The following is a 16352-nucleotide window of genomic DNA, read 5'->3' as shown; positions in this document are numbered from 1 at the left end:
GCAAACCCTGCCCTCATGGAACTTACATTCTAGTAGAGGGGGCAGAAGGTAAATGAATTAATAGAAAATATAATATCAGGTAGCGAAGAGCTCTGGAAAGAAAAATAAAGCAGAATTCAGGAGGGAGGAGAGGTAGGGGGTGGGGTGGGGAAGGAGGCCCTCTCTGAGGGAGCTTCCTGGGGGAGGCCAGTAGCGGGGAGCAATGCGCAGGCCCTGGGCAGGGATGGGGGGTGGGGAGCAGCCTGGGAGGCTTGGGGAACAGAAAGAAAAGGGGGAAACAGATGAGGCAGGGTCTTGAGAAGGCCTGAATTTTATTCCGAGTGAGATGGGAAGCCACTGGAAGGACTGTCCAGGGCTGGGCTGCAATCTTAGGTGCATCTATACAAGAATCACTCTGGCTCCTGGTGGAGAACACACCGCAGAGGGGCAAGAACGGGAAGAGGAGGCCGAGCTGATGTACCCGTGTGGCTGTGGGGGTGCCAGGGGCATGCGCCTCGGGGATGGGGCAGAAGTGGCTGGACCTGGGGAACATGGTGGAGGTAGGGCCTCCAGGACTGTGAGCTCAGCGGACAGAGTGGGTACCCTACAATAAGCCGAGATCCTGGGACAGCACTGACCCCAGCCAGTCCTAGCCCAGCCCTCGGCTTCTTCCGAGGCTTGTCATTACCCGGAACTTGGACACCAGAGTCAAGCTGCTCCGGTCCCCCAGGCAGGCCGGGGGCCCTGGGCACCCTTACCTTTGGCTCTGTGATCCTCCTCCTTCGGGCACTTGCCCCCTTCCCACCACTTGCGCTTCAGAATTTCCAGGCGGTTGTTCTCCTGCAGCTGGAGAATGGCCAGATCAAACTCGTCGCGGAAGACGGAGCCTGTGGGTCACAGGAGAGCCCAGAACACAGGATGTGAGCGCAGCTGTCTGCATCTCTCTGTTCCCGACCCGGCAAACCTCCCCGCCACCCTGCCCACGTCACACAGGAGGGGAGGGACAGGGGGTCCCTGCAGGAGCACAGCTCTCCACTCTCTCAGGCTGGGGCCCCTGCGTGGAGAGGAGCGAGTTCTGGGTCCATGCAGGACACCAGGGGGTTCTACTTTCCTTCTTTCCACGCTGACTGGGATGCTCAGCCCCTGGCCAAGACCCCATGGGGGTCAAGCGATACCCTTCCAGGCGACTATGCCGCTCACCTCCCCCTCGAGGTGCCACCACTTTCTACCTGGGTCAACTGACCTGACCATTGGCACTCGGGCAGCTGGTGGCCAAGCTCCCACCTGCCTGCCTCTGGGAAGCCGGGGGGTGGGGGTGGGGGTGGGAATATTCTGTGACAAAAACCTCACAATAGGCCATCTGTCTACTTCCTGCTTTATTTAGTTTCTCAGGCACTTCTAACTATCACTATACTATACCTGACAAGTGTTTACCCAAAGTAGCCCCCAACAAGAGAAGAGCCGCCCAGAGCATGGTGGAAACTTCCTTTCCTCCATCGGTGTGGAGAATTGGTCTGGGACACCCCCACCTCCCCGCCCCCAGCTGCCTGCTGAGTGTACAGAACCCCTGTCCCCACCCACCATTCTGTTGACATGGCTCCCCCCGCTACCCCCAAACAGAAAGCTCTATTGAGTGCAACTTTTTTCAATTTTTTGAATGCACTATGGCCAAGGAGCTTTGGTTCTGGAATTTTCTGGGTTTAATCCCCAAAACAGGCTTAAATGAAACCATGGAAAGCTCAATGCCCCAGCATAGGCTGAGGCCTGAGATCATTAAGAAAAAGCTGCCAAAAGGCTGGAAATCAACCAAGATGCCCAGTTTTCTTGTTTGAGCTCTGCGAAGGCCTGATGTGGACAGATAGCCCAGGGGAAAGTGCTCCAGTGAAGGATATAGGCAGAAGCTGGAACAAATAGATTTGGGCTCCCAAACTTGCACGTGCTTAGGAATCCCCTGGGGATCTTGTTGACCTACAGACTCGGATTCAGAGGCTCTGGGGTCGGGGCTGAGATTCTGCCTTTCTAACAGGCTCCAAAGTGGGGCCCTGCCACGGGATCACGCACTGCACTTTGACAGGTAAGGAATTAGATCAGCTCCCAGATCTCTTAGGAGCCTAAGAGTCCCTGTCCCCATAGATAGAAACTTCCCTGCTATGGATACAACTATGCTGGGCATGCCAACCCCAAGCCTACGGCACTGAACGTGATCTGGGTGAAGTTCAACAGCACCTCATGTATAGTAGGTACTTAACACACATCTGCAGTGAATGCTGCTTGAACTAACAAATGGGGCTGGGTGGTAAGACTCATGACCATTCTAGGTTTAGAGGCAAGGGTCCAGGCATTTCAAGCAGTTTTCAAGGCATCATCAACCCAACCTCGGTTGTACACCAAGGGCCCCATGAAAGGATTAATCTGTACCCCGTATTTGCCTACTTAGCTCCTAAACGACCTCATTTTCCATCTCATTCCTTGTGCTCTTTCTCTTAATTTTCCTGGGTCCAGCCACACTGCTCAATCTATAGTGATTCCCTTACCTCCCACTTAAGAGTGACACACATGCTTACCTTTCTTGGAACTACATTCTGTCTCACCAAAGCACTGTGCAATGCTCATCCCAGCCTGATCTAAGAACTTGGGCTAGCCCACAGCTCACCTTCCCCATCTATTTTGTCCTGCCGAGCTGGTGGGCCCATTTGGCAACATGGTCAGCTGGGTCTGGAGACAGGCAGGCATCCTAGGCTCAAGCCCCACTTCTCTCTCTACTTAATCTGTGACCTTGGATGAGTCACTTATGGGCTCTGAATCTCAGTTCTCTCCTCTAGAATGGGAAGGACCACATCTCCCTTGCAGGTGGGGTAAGACTGAGATAACGCATGTGGAAAGAGCATCATGTCAGATACAGAAGAGATGCATTTCCCTTCCCTTTTTCCTTGGTTATTGGTGAAAATTTCTAGAGTCAGTCTGCTTTATGTCAACTCTTTATAGGTTTGTTCCATGAAAACTGTTGAAGCACTTGACCTTTCAGTTAAATTTGTTAAATTGCTGGAGTATTACTAAGGTGAAAGCTTTAGCTCTTTTTGTGGTTCACTCCACCACTTTGAAACAAAATGTCAGCCATTGCATTTCTCGAAGGGGCCCATAATCTGTAATATTAAAGGAAACAATGAAATATGATGCTAAGTGGAAGTTACAAGGGTCGCCAAGTGCCCTCAGTGAGACCTCTCGTTTACAGACCTGCTAGTGTCCAAGTTCAAGAGTGAACCCTATTATTGCCTATGGTCATTGTCTTGGTTTCCAGCCAGTCTTTAAGAAGTCATCTGCTTTTATCAAATAACATAGTGAACAATCGAGAAGAAGAGGAGGTCATGAATGTTCCCCAAAACAGGTTCAGGGTGATGAGACATTGTGGGGAGGCCCCTGACCGGATGATTAGGTTTAACCAGATGATCAGGTTTAACCCTATGAGGCAGCTATTAGAAAACTGATTTTAGGAGTTTCCGTTGTGGCTTAGCCATTAACTAACCCGACTAGTATCCATGAGGATGCAGGTTTGATCCCTCGCCTGGCTCAGTGGGTTAAGGATCCGGCATTGCCATGAGCCGTGCTGTAGGTCGCAGACATGGCTCGGATCCCATATTACTGTGGCTGTGGTATAGGCCAGCAGCTACAGCTCCGGTTAGACCCCTAGCCTGGGAACCTCCATATGCTGCAAGTGTGGCCCTAAAAAGACCAAAAAAAAAAAAAAAGCAAGCTGATTTTACAAGTGAGATAACCGAGACTCAGAGAGGTTAAGTAACTTAAGTCCCACAGCCAGGAACCAGGGTGCACTCCCCAATCTGCCTGACTCCAGCCCGGGCTCTTCACACGACCCAGGTATAAGTGAGGCTTATAATTTACAGAGTTCTGAGTCAGGAAAGGATGCAGAGAAGGGTGTGTAAGATAACAACAAAGGGGCACATACTGTAGATCAATTTCCCTACATGAATGGCTTTCCTTGATTCCTGCTTCTTCTCCTGCTGCCTCATCCAGGACATCCTGGTGTAAGGACAGCCTCAGACGAGGACAGTCCTGGCCAATGTGGCTCTCTGGGGTGTGTGAGTGAATCCCCTCGTCCATAATCACAGTGAACAGCTAGACGTGCTCTGTCACCTGCTGGCGAGGGGACCATCAGCAGGGGGAGGCCTAAAGCAAGGCAACCCTCTAGAAGGCACAGTTGGGATGCCTTTCTGGAAGCTGAGCATCTCCAACCTCCTTAACAAATCGACAGCACGGTCAGCAAGCTGAGCACCAGCGCTCTCCCACCCACGCTCAGCCCATTACACTGACCTGGAGCCACAGACGATTTGAAAACCTTCTCCTCTAATCACGTCAGTCCCCTTTTGCAGCAAGCCTTTCCCCAGAGACACTAACTACAAAATTAATCCCCTTGAGTTCTACCATCTCTTCCATCTTTCCACAGCGAGTAGACAGGTCAGCCAACAGAGAAATGGCCAAAGGGCGGGAGGAGGGGGGGCAGAGACCCAAAGCATCCACCGAGGGTCCCCTTGAAATAATTCATCAATTAATAACTGGTTACCCCTTCAGTAATTAAGGGCTGAGAACAGGTCACTGATGGCTGGAAGTATGTGGGTTCACTTTTTTAATACACCTGGAGAATGCCTGCCTCGGGTCACCGTTAAATGGGCTCTAGAAACAGGGGCTGCGGCCTTGAAGGCTGCATTCCGGGGTTGGAGCTAGTCTGGGCCTGCCTGGACGAAGCTACCCGAAGAGGCTGCTCCTCTCCTGCATACCGACTGGCATGCCAATCCCATAGCCCTTGGTGTCCAGCAGGCCCCCAATCTGAGTGAGGTTGCAGTTTCGCTGCCGATAGTACTCGTTCATGGTGGACTCCAGGAGGAAGGCGTAGTTGGAGTTCAACACCCTGGCGATCCCCTCCTCGGTGCTCTTCACAAACACACTGGGCTGCTTGGAGTACATGTAATTCCACATGCGCTGGTAGGTCTGATAGCGGGAATTCTGGGAAAAGAGCACACGGAAAGCGGGTTGGGCAAAGGGCACGGAGACGGTGGTCGGGAAGGGAGGGCATCGATGGGGGCCTTCAAATTCTGGCCCCTCTGCACCTCAGTCCCCTCCTTGTTCCCCGTTCCCTTTCATCTCAACTGTGGCTGCTCAACGGCAGGAGGAGAGGGCTGGACCTTTGGGGCCTTTTCCAGAAAGACAAAGAGGGAACAGGGTCCGCAGGTGCTTCAACTCTGCCTGCGGGTTCCATAAGTGGTTCTGCCTCATGCACCCTCGAGAGCTCTTCCACTGCCCGCCTCTGTGTTCTGACCCAAGGGAGAATGGACTATTTATTCAGGCTGTGTCCTTGCTGCCCTTCCGGAGGAGGCGAAGTCAGGTGCATTCTGGACTTCCAAGCAACATCATCTGAGGGAGCAGAGCCAGCCTCTTCCACCCTAAACGCATCCAGCAAGCACCAGCCAACACCGGCTTCTATTTGACAAATGATAACTAGACTGAGAGCATTCTGGGGGCCTCTATAAAACCTGAGTTTGCCTGATGCCTTCACTGGCCCTGTGCTGACAGCACTGAGACTTGTATGGAAAACAGAGAACTGCAGGCCTTGGACTGGTTTCATTATGCACATCAACTTCTTGGGTCTTAGGGTGGTTCGACACCCACTGACTCCAGGGGATTCTGCTCCCCTAGAGCTCCTGAAGCAAAAGAAAACCACTGCTGTGTCTGGCCTGGCTCTGTCAGCCTTGGTCATCAGTCACGTGGTCTGCCAGCTAACACAGCACTGTGGCGGGGTCTGCTCCTGAGCCTTGCCAGAGGACCCCTGAGATCCATCTAGTCGGGGATCAATGAAACCAGTTCATCTTAATCTAGAGTTCTGTATACTTCAGTCATTTGTGTGTGATTCCAATCTTGCTTTGTCCAAGTATGACTTATAATATTCAGCCTACTTGAAAGTTTAAATGCATGTTAGCCTCATCCCATGCAGCAATATAAATAAAATAGGTTAGATTCACTGCCTATTTTTTTTTTTCATGGCCGCACCTGTGGCATATGGAGGTTCCCAAACTAGGGTTGAATTGGAGCTGCAGCTGCAGGCCTATGCCACAGACAGCCACGGCAATGTCAGATTGGAGCCACATCTGTGGCCCATGCTGCAGCTTGAGGTAACGTCAGATCCTTAACCCAACGAGCGAGGCCAGGATCGAACCCACATCCTCCCGGAAACTATGTTGGATTCTTGATCCGCTGAGCCGCAACAGGAACTCCAACTGCCTATTCTTTCTAATATTCATTAGAATAAATATGAACCTACTGCAATTAGAAAATAGTTCTACCACTAAAATCATTTCAAGTGTTACTAATCATTCATGTACAACATTTGGGACAAGGCGGATATTAACTCAAGCGCTCTGGGGACCTCATTCCATGGGTATGTTGTGGAGCAGGAGAAAAATGAGCCTCATAAGAGCTTTCAAACTAGATGTTCAAAAGGGATGATGGGATGAAGAGAGATGTTTTTATCTCTAGCAGAGAAACATCTCAGCACTATTCTGCCCAACCCCTGATGTTGGTGAGAAACTATATGGGTTTACTTGGAAGAAGGTCATGCTGGAGCCTCCGTGAATTGTGCCATATTCAATGGCTGTCTGGTCAGCCAGGTCGTCCACTGACTCAATGGGCACATCCATGCGCTGCACGGTCAGGAAGGCTGCCAGGTTGGCCGTGTAGGATGAGATGATGATCAGCGTGAATGCCCACCTACGTAGGAAAAGACCAGAAAGTCATCACTGCCCAGGCGCTCCCAGGAGTCTTAGCCCCATCCCCCATCCTGCAGTGACATGGGAGAAACCAGGTGGCCCTCTTCTGAAGGAGCTCTCAGCTTAGTGGGGGAAGAGAGAGAAGGCAGGGTATATGATAGCAACAGAAATGAACAGCGCTTGGCAGGGTGGCTAGGAGAAGACAGTGGTTTTCTTATTTCATTTCCCAAAGGAGGTGATTATTGGGTCGCTACTCAAAAGAAGTGTGTCCATGAACCTCAGGCAGCTTGGGAGACAGTGAACAATGAGCTTGCGAATGAGCCAGCTCTGGGGGCTCTGTCTAAAGATAGAGCTGGGATCTGTGTCACCCCGCCACCCCTGCCCCCTCACAATGCAGCCGACCTTCAGAGAAGCTTTGCCATGTCCTGCACCCCTGCTGCAAGCTGAGCCCACCATCTCAAGGACTCCCTACAACTCAGGGGAGGTGAAATTCTTATCCCCATTTTACAGATGGGGAAACTGAAGCTCAGAGAAGCAAAGTTACGTGCCAAGTAGCCCACTGATAACGCTTATTCTAAAACCAGTGTTACCTATTCTGAGAGCAGAAACTCTTCAAGACTAACAGGTAAAAAAGCACCTCTGAACTGCTGAGAAGCTGGAATTAGAAAACGCTTTTACAATGGTCATGCAGTTTCTAAATGGAAGCTTGTTTTATTGGGTAGATCGAACTCGTTTAAAATTAGAAGAGTTTTGCAACTCAGGCAGCATACACGCTAAAGTCATTAAAACGAGTTTGTTCACTTAAGTAGGTTAAACAAGACTTCTACCATCTGGTCAGCAGTATGGATCTGCTTCCTAATCCATTTGTTTATAGGAGTTCAAAGATATATGTAAGTGCAACTGAGGTTGGATAATCGCCAGATTCTGAATCAGTGGAGTCGAATTAATGAGGCTTTACTCATTGCAAAGACATTGCCAACTAAAGCATAGTGTTTGCCACAGGATGTGGCAACCCGTAGTTTCCAGGTAGATTTTCAAGACAGGAAGTCCCACTGCCCCCTTTGCCACCCAACTCCTGCAGGGGGCCTCCCAGGAATGAAGGGACAAGGGCATTCATCAAGACCCCCAGTTAGGGATCTGGTTTGAGTTCTGGCTTTGTCCAATTCCATCTATGAGACCTTGGGGAAAAGCAATACACCTCCTCTGAGCTCATCTGCTTGTCTAATAAACAGTGCTAATCCTGTCTTTGGAGAGTTGTGAGATCAGATGAGATAATATGTCATTAGTGACTAATAATCTGTAAAGGACGAGATGAGTGAGAGACACAGAGACCTGTAGGGACAGGCCCTCGCACTGAGAGTTTTGGGATGGAAATCATTCGGCCGCCTTCCCTCTTGGGGACCTGTAAGGACCAGGAGTCCAGTCTCGAAACCTGCTCTCCTTGCTCCTGCCTGGGCTCTCACACTCCCTTGGAAGTTGTCTCTCAAACCCTGGCCCCCAGGGAGGCCGGGCTGGTGGTGAGGGGTCCCCGGGGGGAGGCGAGCTCTCGGATGCTGCTCTGCTCCGTGGCTGTGGGTTAATGAGCCCTGGGTGTGGACAGGCCTCAGAGTTGGCTGGGGAGGTCCCCACAGTCCCGTAGCTGCACTTTGGCCTCTGCTCCACCCTGAGCAGCCATGCGGCTGTTTATGCCACTGGTCACAAAGGGACAGGTCAGAGAGCGTAGGGAGCTCAGAGCAAGCCCATCACCTCTGCTGAGAAAGCAAATCACGACATGCTCTCTCGAGAGGGGTCCATGGGGCCTTGCTCCTGGGCCAGAGGGGCATTGTTAGTTGTAAAGTTGGCATTCTTGTTAGCAACATGGCATCTTCTGTCACTTGCTGTGGATAAGGACACGAGATGGCCCTGTCTTCTGACCTCCTACTCCCCAGGGAACAACCAAACTAGTCCCTGATTTAATAACCAAGAACTCCCAGAGGCAATGGGGCACACAAGCCCCTCCTGGGGGCCGAGGGGGCTGAGCCCCTATCCCCCCGCCATGCTCTTGAGCAGGGTGGCTGAGCCACCTGGGGCCAGCTAGTTAAAGTGCTGCCGAGCTGATGGCTGAGGTCGAGAGCCTGCAGGACAAGTGGTCCTTGCACCAGGACAGATGCTCTCTGGAGGAGGGAGTTCCTGAGGCAAGGAGCTGACAGGTGCAGGAAGCAGGCAGTGCGGCCCTACGTGCCGTGCATGGGAACAAGCACCTCTGGAAGGAAAAGCCCAGGTGGAAAGGGATCTGCAGAATCTGCAGCTGACTTCTCATCTCTGGGTTTCGGCCCCAATTTCCTAGATTTTGAAGGAGCTCTGGGACTGTGGCTGCCAAGACCACCTTGTCTGTGAGAAACATGAGACTCAATTCCCCAGGGGATCCGCTCAGTGACTCCTGGGCACAATCTGATGATGGGTGAGCACCTTGCCCCAGTGGTTTCAATCCTACTGTATGTGTCACTCATCAGTTCCAGCTGTGTTTCCACCTCCCCATCAGCCCCTGTCCAGCGTCTCCTAGGTAACTGTCCAGATCACCGACTGTCCCCAGCACCCTTGCCCTCCCTTTTCCTCTGGCTTGCACAGGCTGAGAAGGAGGGGACAGAATGAAGGCTGTAAGTCTTAAAAGCTGTTACACCAAACCTGACAGTGGGTTTTTAAGTGAGATCGGGGAACTTGCCTCTCAAGGCCACACGCTATTTCATTTCCCCCCTTAATGGTCTAAAAGCAAAGATTAGTCCAAACATTTATGCAGCTCTTCCAAATTTTCCAAGAAACTTCCCACACATTGAATCATTCCACTATGTTCCTTTGGCCCTGCCTGAGCCAAGAGGAGAAGGGAGTTTCAGGCAGAGGCTGGCTGACTGCCCATGTGTGGACTGTGCTGTCAACTTACTCTCCAAGGTCCTGTCCAATTCCGAGCCACTAGGAGCTCACATTTTCCTACACCTGTGGAGGCGGACAGGTCCAGCAGGTCCCCAGAGTTAGGTACAGAGGGACAAAGCTCCAGAAAGGGGATGGAAGGGGCATGATGTGGCAGGAGGCTGAGATGCTACATGCTCATATTTGCATCCTTGCATGCCTTTGGAGGCCCCGCCTCTCAACCTCTGGTCATCTTCAGGTTGGGAAGTTACAACTGCTTTGCTGTGGGCCTTCAAGGCATATTCTTACTCCTTGTTCTTTCCTGCCTTGGTGTCCCTCTGCATCTAGACCTCCTCCGAGGTGGAGAATGGGGTAGGAGATAGGATGGCATAAAGCTCATCCACCCACTGCCCCCAAACCTGAGCTGGCAGAGGCTTTGGCCTTTCCCATGGTAGAGCTGAGGTTCCTGCCTACTGGAAGATGGATCAGGGTTTCACCAAGGGCTGGGGGTCTTACCAGACGCCACTGACACAGCGGGTGGATAAGGCGCGAGGGGCAATGGTGGAGCCCTGCTGCATGAAGCCCCCGACCGGAAACCAGAGGCTGTTGCCCAGCGAGTACTGATTCACCAGGAGGTTGCACCGGCCCTGGGCACACGGGTGGGGGCTGTACCACTCATAGGGGGTCAACCTGCGGGAGAGAGGAACACACACCAGTGACACCAAAGGTGGGTAAGAAGGAAGGGGTGCTGGGGGTATGGGGGTGCTGTCTTCCTGGCCTCACCTCTGGCCCTCAGCAGCGGGCCTGTGGCCTTAGGCGAGCCCCCTGCAGGACTTGGGATGTTCCCAGTGAGAAATGAGAGGGTCGGACTCTGTGGGCGGTTTTGGAACTGTTTCTCTTTAACCAAAGATACAACTGAATTTTTTCAAAATAAATCAAGTCAAGGGGTGTTCGGCTGGGAATTGCTTGTTCTGCTTCTGCTAATTCCCAAAGTGATCAGACAGAGACCCAGGGCCCCATGAGCTATGGTTTGAAAACCCTTAGCCTGGAGCAGGAGTTATCTATCACACTTTAACTGACATCAGAATCAGCAAGAAGGCCTGTGAAAACACAGACTGCCGAGCCCCACCCCAAAGCATCTGATCCGGTATATGTGGGTAAGATCGAAGAACCTGCAAGTTCCTAGGTGATATGGAGGCCACTGGCCCAGGAACCACACTTTGAGAACCACTGGCCTGGATGGTCCTTCAGCCCTGATTCTCAGCCCTGTCACCGGGGAACTTTTAAAAGAATGGCCAACACCAGGATTCCACACCCAGAGGTTCTGATTTAATTTATCCAGGTGAGGGCTGAGCATCAGCATTTTTAGGGCTCTCTGGGTGAGCGTGATGGGCACACGGGGTTGAGAAGGGTGGGTGCCCCTCACAGCCTCACACTGGCCTCTCTCCAAGCAGTACCTCTGATATCTAGAATGCCCTTTCTTCCTGCCACCTCTTCTGCCAGCCTGTCTCCCACACTGAGGCTTCTAGCTCTGACGCGAGGATGCACCTGGGCATGTGCCGAGCAGGGCAGGCGCTGTGTGGTCACAGGGTGTTATCATCGTCCCAGGCCCTCCTATCCCTTCGCTCAGTCTAGTGTGCATGTGCTGTGCTGCGGCCCCAGGCCACATTTCCATCGTGGCCACTCATTCCCGAATACAAAGCCAATGGGCCGCCACTGGCCCTGTCCTGAGATGTGCCCCTTCCCTCTGTGGCTTACGGAGCTGGCCTGCATCCGTGGTGCCTCACCTCAGTGGTTCCCAAGCCTACCAGCCATTGGAAGTGAGCTTCAAAAATACAGATTCCCAGGCCCCATCCTTGGAGCTTCTGAGACGTTTGGACTTCGAAATTCAAGTTTTTTAAAAGCTCCCTATGGAGTTCCCGTCGTGGCGCAGTGGTTAACGAATCCGACTAGGAACCATGAGGTTGCGGGTTTGATCTCTGCCCTTGCTCAGTGGGTTAATGATCCGGCATTGCAGTGAGCTGTGGTGTAGGTTGCAGACGCGGCTCGGATCCCACGTTGCTGTGGCTCTGGTGTAGGCTGGCAGCTACAGCTCGGATTAGACCCCTAGCCTGGGAACCTCCATATGCCGCAGGAGTAGCCCAATAAATAGCAAAAAGACAAAAAAAAAAAAAAAAAAGCTCCCTATGTGACTGGGGCATCAGCTGGCGTGGGAACCACTGCCTTCCATCAGTGGTTTTTCAAACATCTTTTCGCCTCTAAAATCTTACCCAGAAGTACAATATATAAGAGAGAAAATCAGAGCTGGTCTGAATGAGGACGGGTTGGGGCCAGAGCTCTGGCCGCCCAGCCTCTTCTCACTGTACCTTTCAGGAGCCTCCATGCTCTGTGCAACCCTGTTTGAAGGCCACTGCCTTAGGCCAGATTACCCTAGGCTCAGATACTACATATATAGGATATTTTATTTATATGTAAGAATATATAAATATATATTTATATATATGTTATTTTATTGATTTATAAATACATATTTATATATAAGATATTTTATTTATATGTGTGTGCTTATTTATATGTAGGATATTTTAATTATATATAGGTATACACAGAAATAATACACCCTACATATGTTATTAGGATATACTATATCCTACATATGTTATATCCTACACACACACACATATATATAGAAATAATATATCCAACATGTTATCCTAATAACATATGTAGGATATATAAATAATATATATCCTAATATATCCTAATATGTCCCAATAACATATGTAGGATATATTATTTATATATACATATATTTTATTTATATGTGTATATATATTTTTTACATATTTTATTTATTTATATCTAGACCCATACATATATGATGAATGATCAGACTTCAGTAAAATTTTTTGGTTACTTTTTGTTAATTCTGGATTCTGGGATGGGCTCTGTGTGTGTGTGTGTGTGTGTGTGTGCGTGTTTATCTGGTAACTAAGCCCCAAGTCCATCTGCAGGCCCTTGAGGTCACCTTGAGCTGTGACCTGCTATACACAGAGGTCCAATCAAAGGGGCAAGAGTGAATTACACAGCAGCGGCGCTAGGACTCAGGTGCACAGCTTCCTCTGAGCAGCCGCAGACAGCACAGTGAAGCAGAGAGGGGACATGTCAGACAGCATGCCAGCTCCCGCACACCTGGCCAGTCGTCACTGACAACAGATACTTGTCGGTGGCAATGCCCACAGGCCCAAGCGGGGAAGGTGGCACCAGAGCCACACACGCAGCAGCCTTTGAGGAGGTCCAGGTTGTAAGCAAGGCCTTCCTCTGGCTGGCTGGATCTCATGGGCTGGGGATGACTTTCTGAACTGGGCTTTGATTTCTACTGGAAGACGCAAGGACTGGGTGAGTCCATGCCTCTTGGGCAGGCTGGGAACTGCCTGGGGTACAGCACCCCCCAGTTCCTCGGGGCTCCATCTACTCCCCTCCACCACTGAGCTGACAAGCTCTTGCAGAAGGCCCCACCCCATAGCCGTGGAGCATTCACTCTACAAGCAGCCTGTCCTGCTCCTGTGGCCTCAGGCAAAGGACAGCACTGAGGAAGTGGCTAGAACAGAGCCACTGTCAGCCCTCTAGAAGCTCAGTCTGAGCTGTTCTCTGCTCCTCTAGGAAGCTAAGCTGAACGCTGAGCAGGAAGCAGGGATCTGAGCAAGTGACCCTGAGCCACAAGAGATGGTTCTGCTTCTGCATAGTAAGTTGGTCAGGCTGGTCCAACTTAGCCCCAGAGAGAAACAACCCTCTCTGTGTACCTTGAGGGGAGGCCTTGGCTTGGGATGCACCTCCAGTTCAGAAACAATCTGGTTTCCAGGGAGAGGGTGGGAGGGTGTCTGTTCTCCCCACCCCTTGATCTGGACTGCTCATCTCAACTCAGCACTACTTGCCAATGTGTCTTTCCATCCTGCCCTCCCACTGCCCAGCACCCTCTGCAGTTCCCATTCAACAAGGCAGCTGTGTTTTAGATTGGGGCTGGGGAAGGGCCAGGCCCTCTGCGGAGGAGGCCTTCCCCCTCACCTGTGCCACCCAGGCCTCTGGTCCCCCACTCTGGGCTTGCAGGCTCTGTTCTTGTCACTCAGCACTTTATGGCAGATCCTGGCAAGGGCAGATGCCAGGACAGCCAAACGCACAGCACTTAATCAGAGTGATCTTCCTGCCACCTTCCTCCTCTCCTCTCTCTCCCAAGACTCCTACACAAGCAGGGGGCTGGAGACCGCCAAAGAGGAGGGATGAGAGGCAGGGGTGCAAAAGCAAAATCGGACAAGCTGGCCTGTCGCATTGTGCCTCTTACGGGATGTGCACATAGATGGACGGATGGGTGGTGCCAGGTCGACAGTTGGGCTGAGTGGTTCATGTCCTGAATGCCTTGCCCATCCCTCTGGCTTCTTTCGCACCAAGATCTTCTCAACCCGCCCCACTCCTGCTCCCCACCCCCTTTGGTGCAGTTCCCAGAGGTGGACGCGAGGTGGCGGTGTGAGGACGGGGAAGGGGAGAGGAGAGTACCGAGCCACCAGGAAGAGGACGCAGCTGACCGCCAGATAGGCTAGAAGCATGAAGAGCCAGACGCCTGGAGAAAATGGGTCCAGGAAGGAGAAATAGCCAGGTCTGCGTCCCTGAAAATGGAGATAAAAACAAGATTCACTGTTCACAGTCAGCATGGCCCTTGGGCAGGCAGGGCAGACAGGAAGGGAGCTGGGTCTGGCCCCAGACTGCACACCCCTGGGCTATGGGTGGCTGGTTTAAATGACTCAGGAGTGGAAGGTGTAGAGGGGACTGCAGCAAAACACCTATCCAGCCCTGATCTCAGTAGATGAAACAAAAGAACAGACTGGGGGCCTCATCACTTCCTAGGATCAGGGAAGCTCTGTACTGGGCAAGTAGAACAGCCCTCAGTGCCCCCATGTCCTCCAGGGGCAGCGCAGATGGGCTCTGAAGTGCCTTGGGGCATGTTGATGTCTTCGGTGCTGGACAGGACCCTAGCCCCCCTCTATGACACATCTGTCTCATGAGGATGCTAATATGATAGGTACCCTTGGCTTTTTGTTTGCAGGGTGATCTCAGGCACAGCGGGACCTTCTCAAGTTAACCTTAAACTGGTGCTGGGAGGCCCAGATTCTCATTTTCACTATCCTAAAGCAGAAATCAAAGCCTAGGGCAGTTGAGAGATGTGCCCAGGGTTATATGGCTCATCAGAGGAAGAACTGGGGCTCAAATGCAAGCTTGCTGACACAAAGCCTAGGGCTCATACCATGATGTTGTGGGAAAACACGTGTGTCCCCAGCCCAGGGACATGCTTGGCTGGAGTCACGGGAGCCAAAGGATGGAGCCTGGAATGGAAAGCTGGGGGCCAAGCTCCCCTGCAGTTTCTGCAGGAAAGTCCTCCCTCCTGGTCTTTTGCTGTGTAGTCTTGGCAGGTGCACACTCCCCTCCAGCCTTCACTGTAGCTGGACTCGATCAAAGGTGATACCCTGGCCACCTATGGCCAAGTGCCCATAGACAACTTGTCTGTTGACCCGCAGGGCTTACCCATTTTGACTAGTTGCCAACATTAAATGATTGGGGGATTTCACATAAAAATCCAGATTTCTGGCTTAAAAAAAATGGGCGATCTGGCAACACTGGGCCTCATTTTCAACCAGCTAGAGCTGAGTGGTAGCTGCCACTCAAGATAGGGTCCTTCTCTCCAGCTCCCCACTGCTGCCTTGATCTTGCACTAGGCTTACTTCTTTCATTTATTATGAAACCACTGGACTAGATGCTCCCTAAGAACCGTTATAAGTAGAAAATGAAATGATTTTATGATTCTGGGAATCTAAGAAGTCCATGGATAGGGCAGAAAATCAGCATGAAGCTCAGGGGTTCTATCGACAGATAAACTTTCAAGCTCAAGAATATATGAATCACAGCACAACCTACTGTTAATATCAAGGTGTGCCATTCTTACTCTGGGATCCCTGGAAGCACAAAAGGGAACTACCTATGCCAGTACTGAGCTGATCTCAACCAACTTCCTGGGCTTTCGTTATGCAAAGGCAGCCAGACCATGGAGACCAGCTGAGGAACTCCAGGTAACAGGAACTGCTCCCTCTGTAGCATCCACAGGGGTGGGGAGAGGCTGCAGGGTCCCACCGTATTTGCACAGCCCCAATTTCAACTTCTCTTCTGGTGGATATGCTGTTCCATCTTGGAGAGCCAGTAGGCAAATACCTGAAGCACTTAGGAGTACAGTTTTACACTCCTGTTTGGGGACACAGTCCAGAGAACGCAGAGTGAAGAAGTCAACAGCTTACCCTCTGTCCATGGGCCCTCGGTTCTTTGGCCTTTCAGCCTTCATCAGACTGACAGTGACCTCTCAGGTGGTCTGTCTGAGACCGGTTTTCTCTCCCAATGTGGCTTAGACCAGGCAACTGCCCTTTGATACCAACTGCAAGTTCCCTGCCTCATGTGCATGCACGCTTGAGCCGCACAGAAACACTCAGGTGATGTATAGGGAAAATAAAACAACTTGAGAGACAAAGCTCAGTAACCAAGGGAACAGGAGAGAAATGGGGAGAAGACCGTTTGAGGATACCTGGTCCTATCACTATGTAAATTCTCTAATGGGAAGAAGGACTTAAGAGCAGCACAATTGGAGTCCCTAGTCAGTCACTGCTGCATCCATCATGGGCT

The 16352-nt window shown here is 51.4% G+C and overlaps 1 protein-coding gene across 1 annotated transcript in view; it reads right to left on the bottom strand.

Annotated features, from left to right (window-relative positions):
• Nucleotides 1-16352, bottom strand: part of GRIK4 (glutamate ionotropic receptor kainate type subunit 4) — a 456521-nt gene that overhangs the window by 21997 nt on the left and 418172 nt on the right. Inside the window, exons 14-18 of the mRNA XM_047753544.1 lie at nucleotides 14187-14296; nucleotides 10152-10325; nucleotides 6588-6753; nucleotides 4770-4995; nucleotides 738-866 (exon numbers count right to left, since the gene is read on the bottom strand). Of these exons, the coding sequence (XP_047609500.1) occupies nucleotides 738-866; nucleotides 4770-4995; nucleotides 6588-6753; nucleotides 10152-10325; nucleotides 14187-14296 (805 nt within the window). The remainder of the gene's footprint in view (nucleotides 1-737; nucleotides 867-4769; nucleotides 4996-6587; nucleotides 6754-10151; nucleotides 10326-14186; nucleotides 14297-16352) is intronic.

This window comes from Phacochoerus africanus, chromosome 11 (assembly GCF_016906955.1).
Source record: "Phacochoerus africanus isolate WHEZ1 chromosome 11, ROS_Pafr_v1, whole genome shotgun sequence".
Classification (NCBI taxonomy): Eukaryota; Metazoa; Chordata; class Mammalia; order Artiodactyla; family Suidae; genus Phacochoerus; species Phacochoerus africanus.
This window is presented reverse-complemented; position numbering and strand designations above follow the sequence as displayed.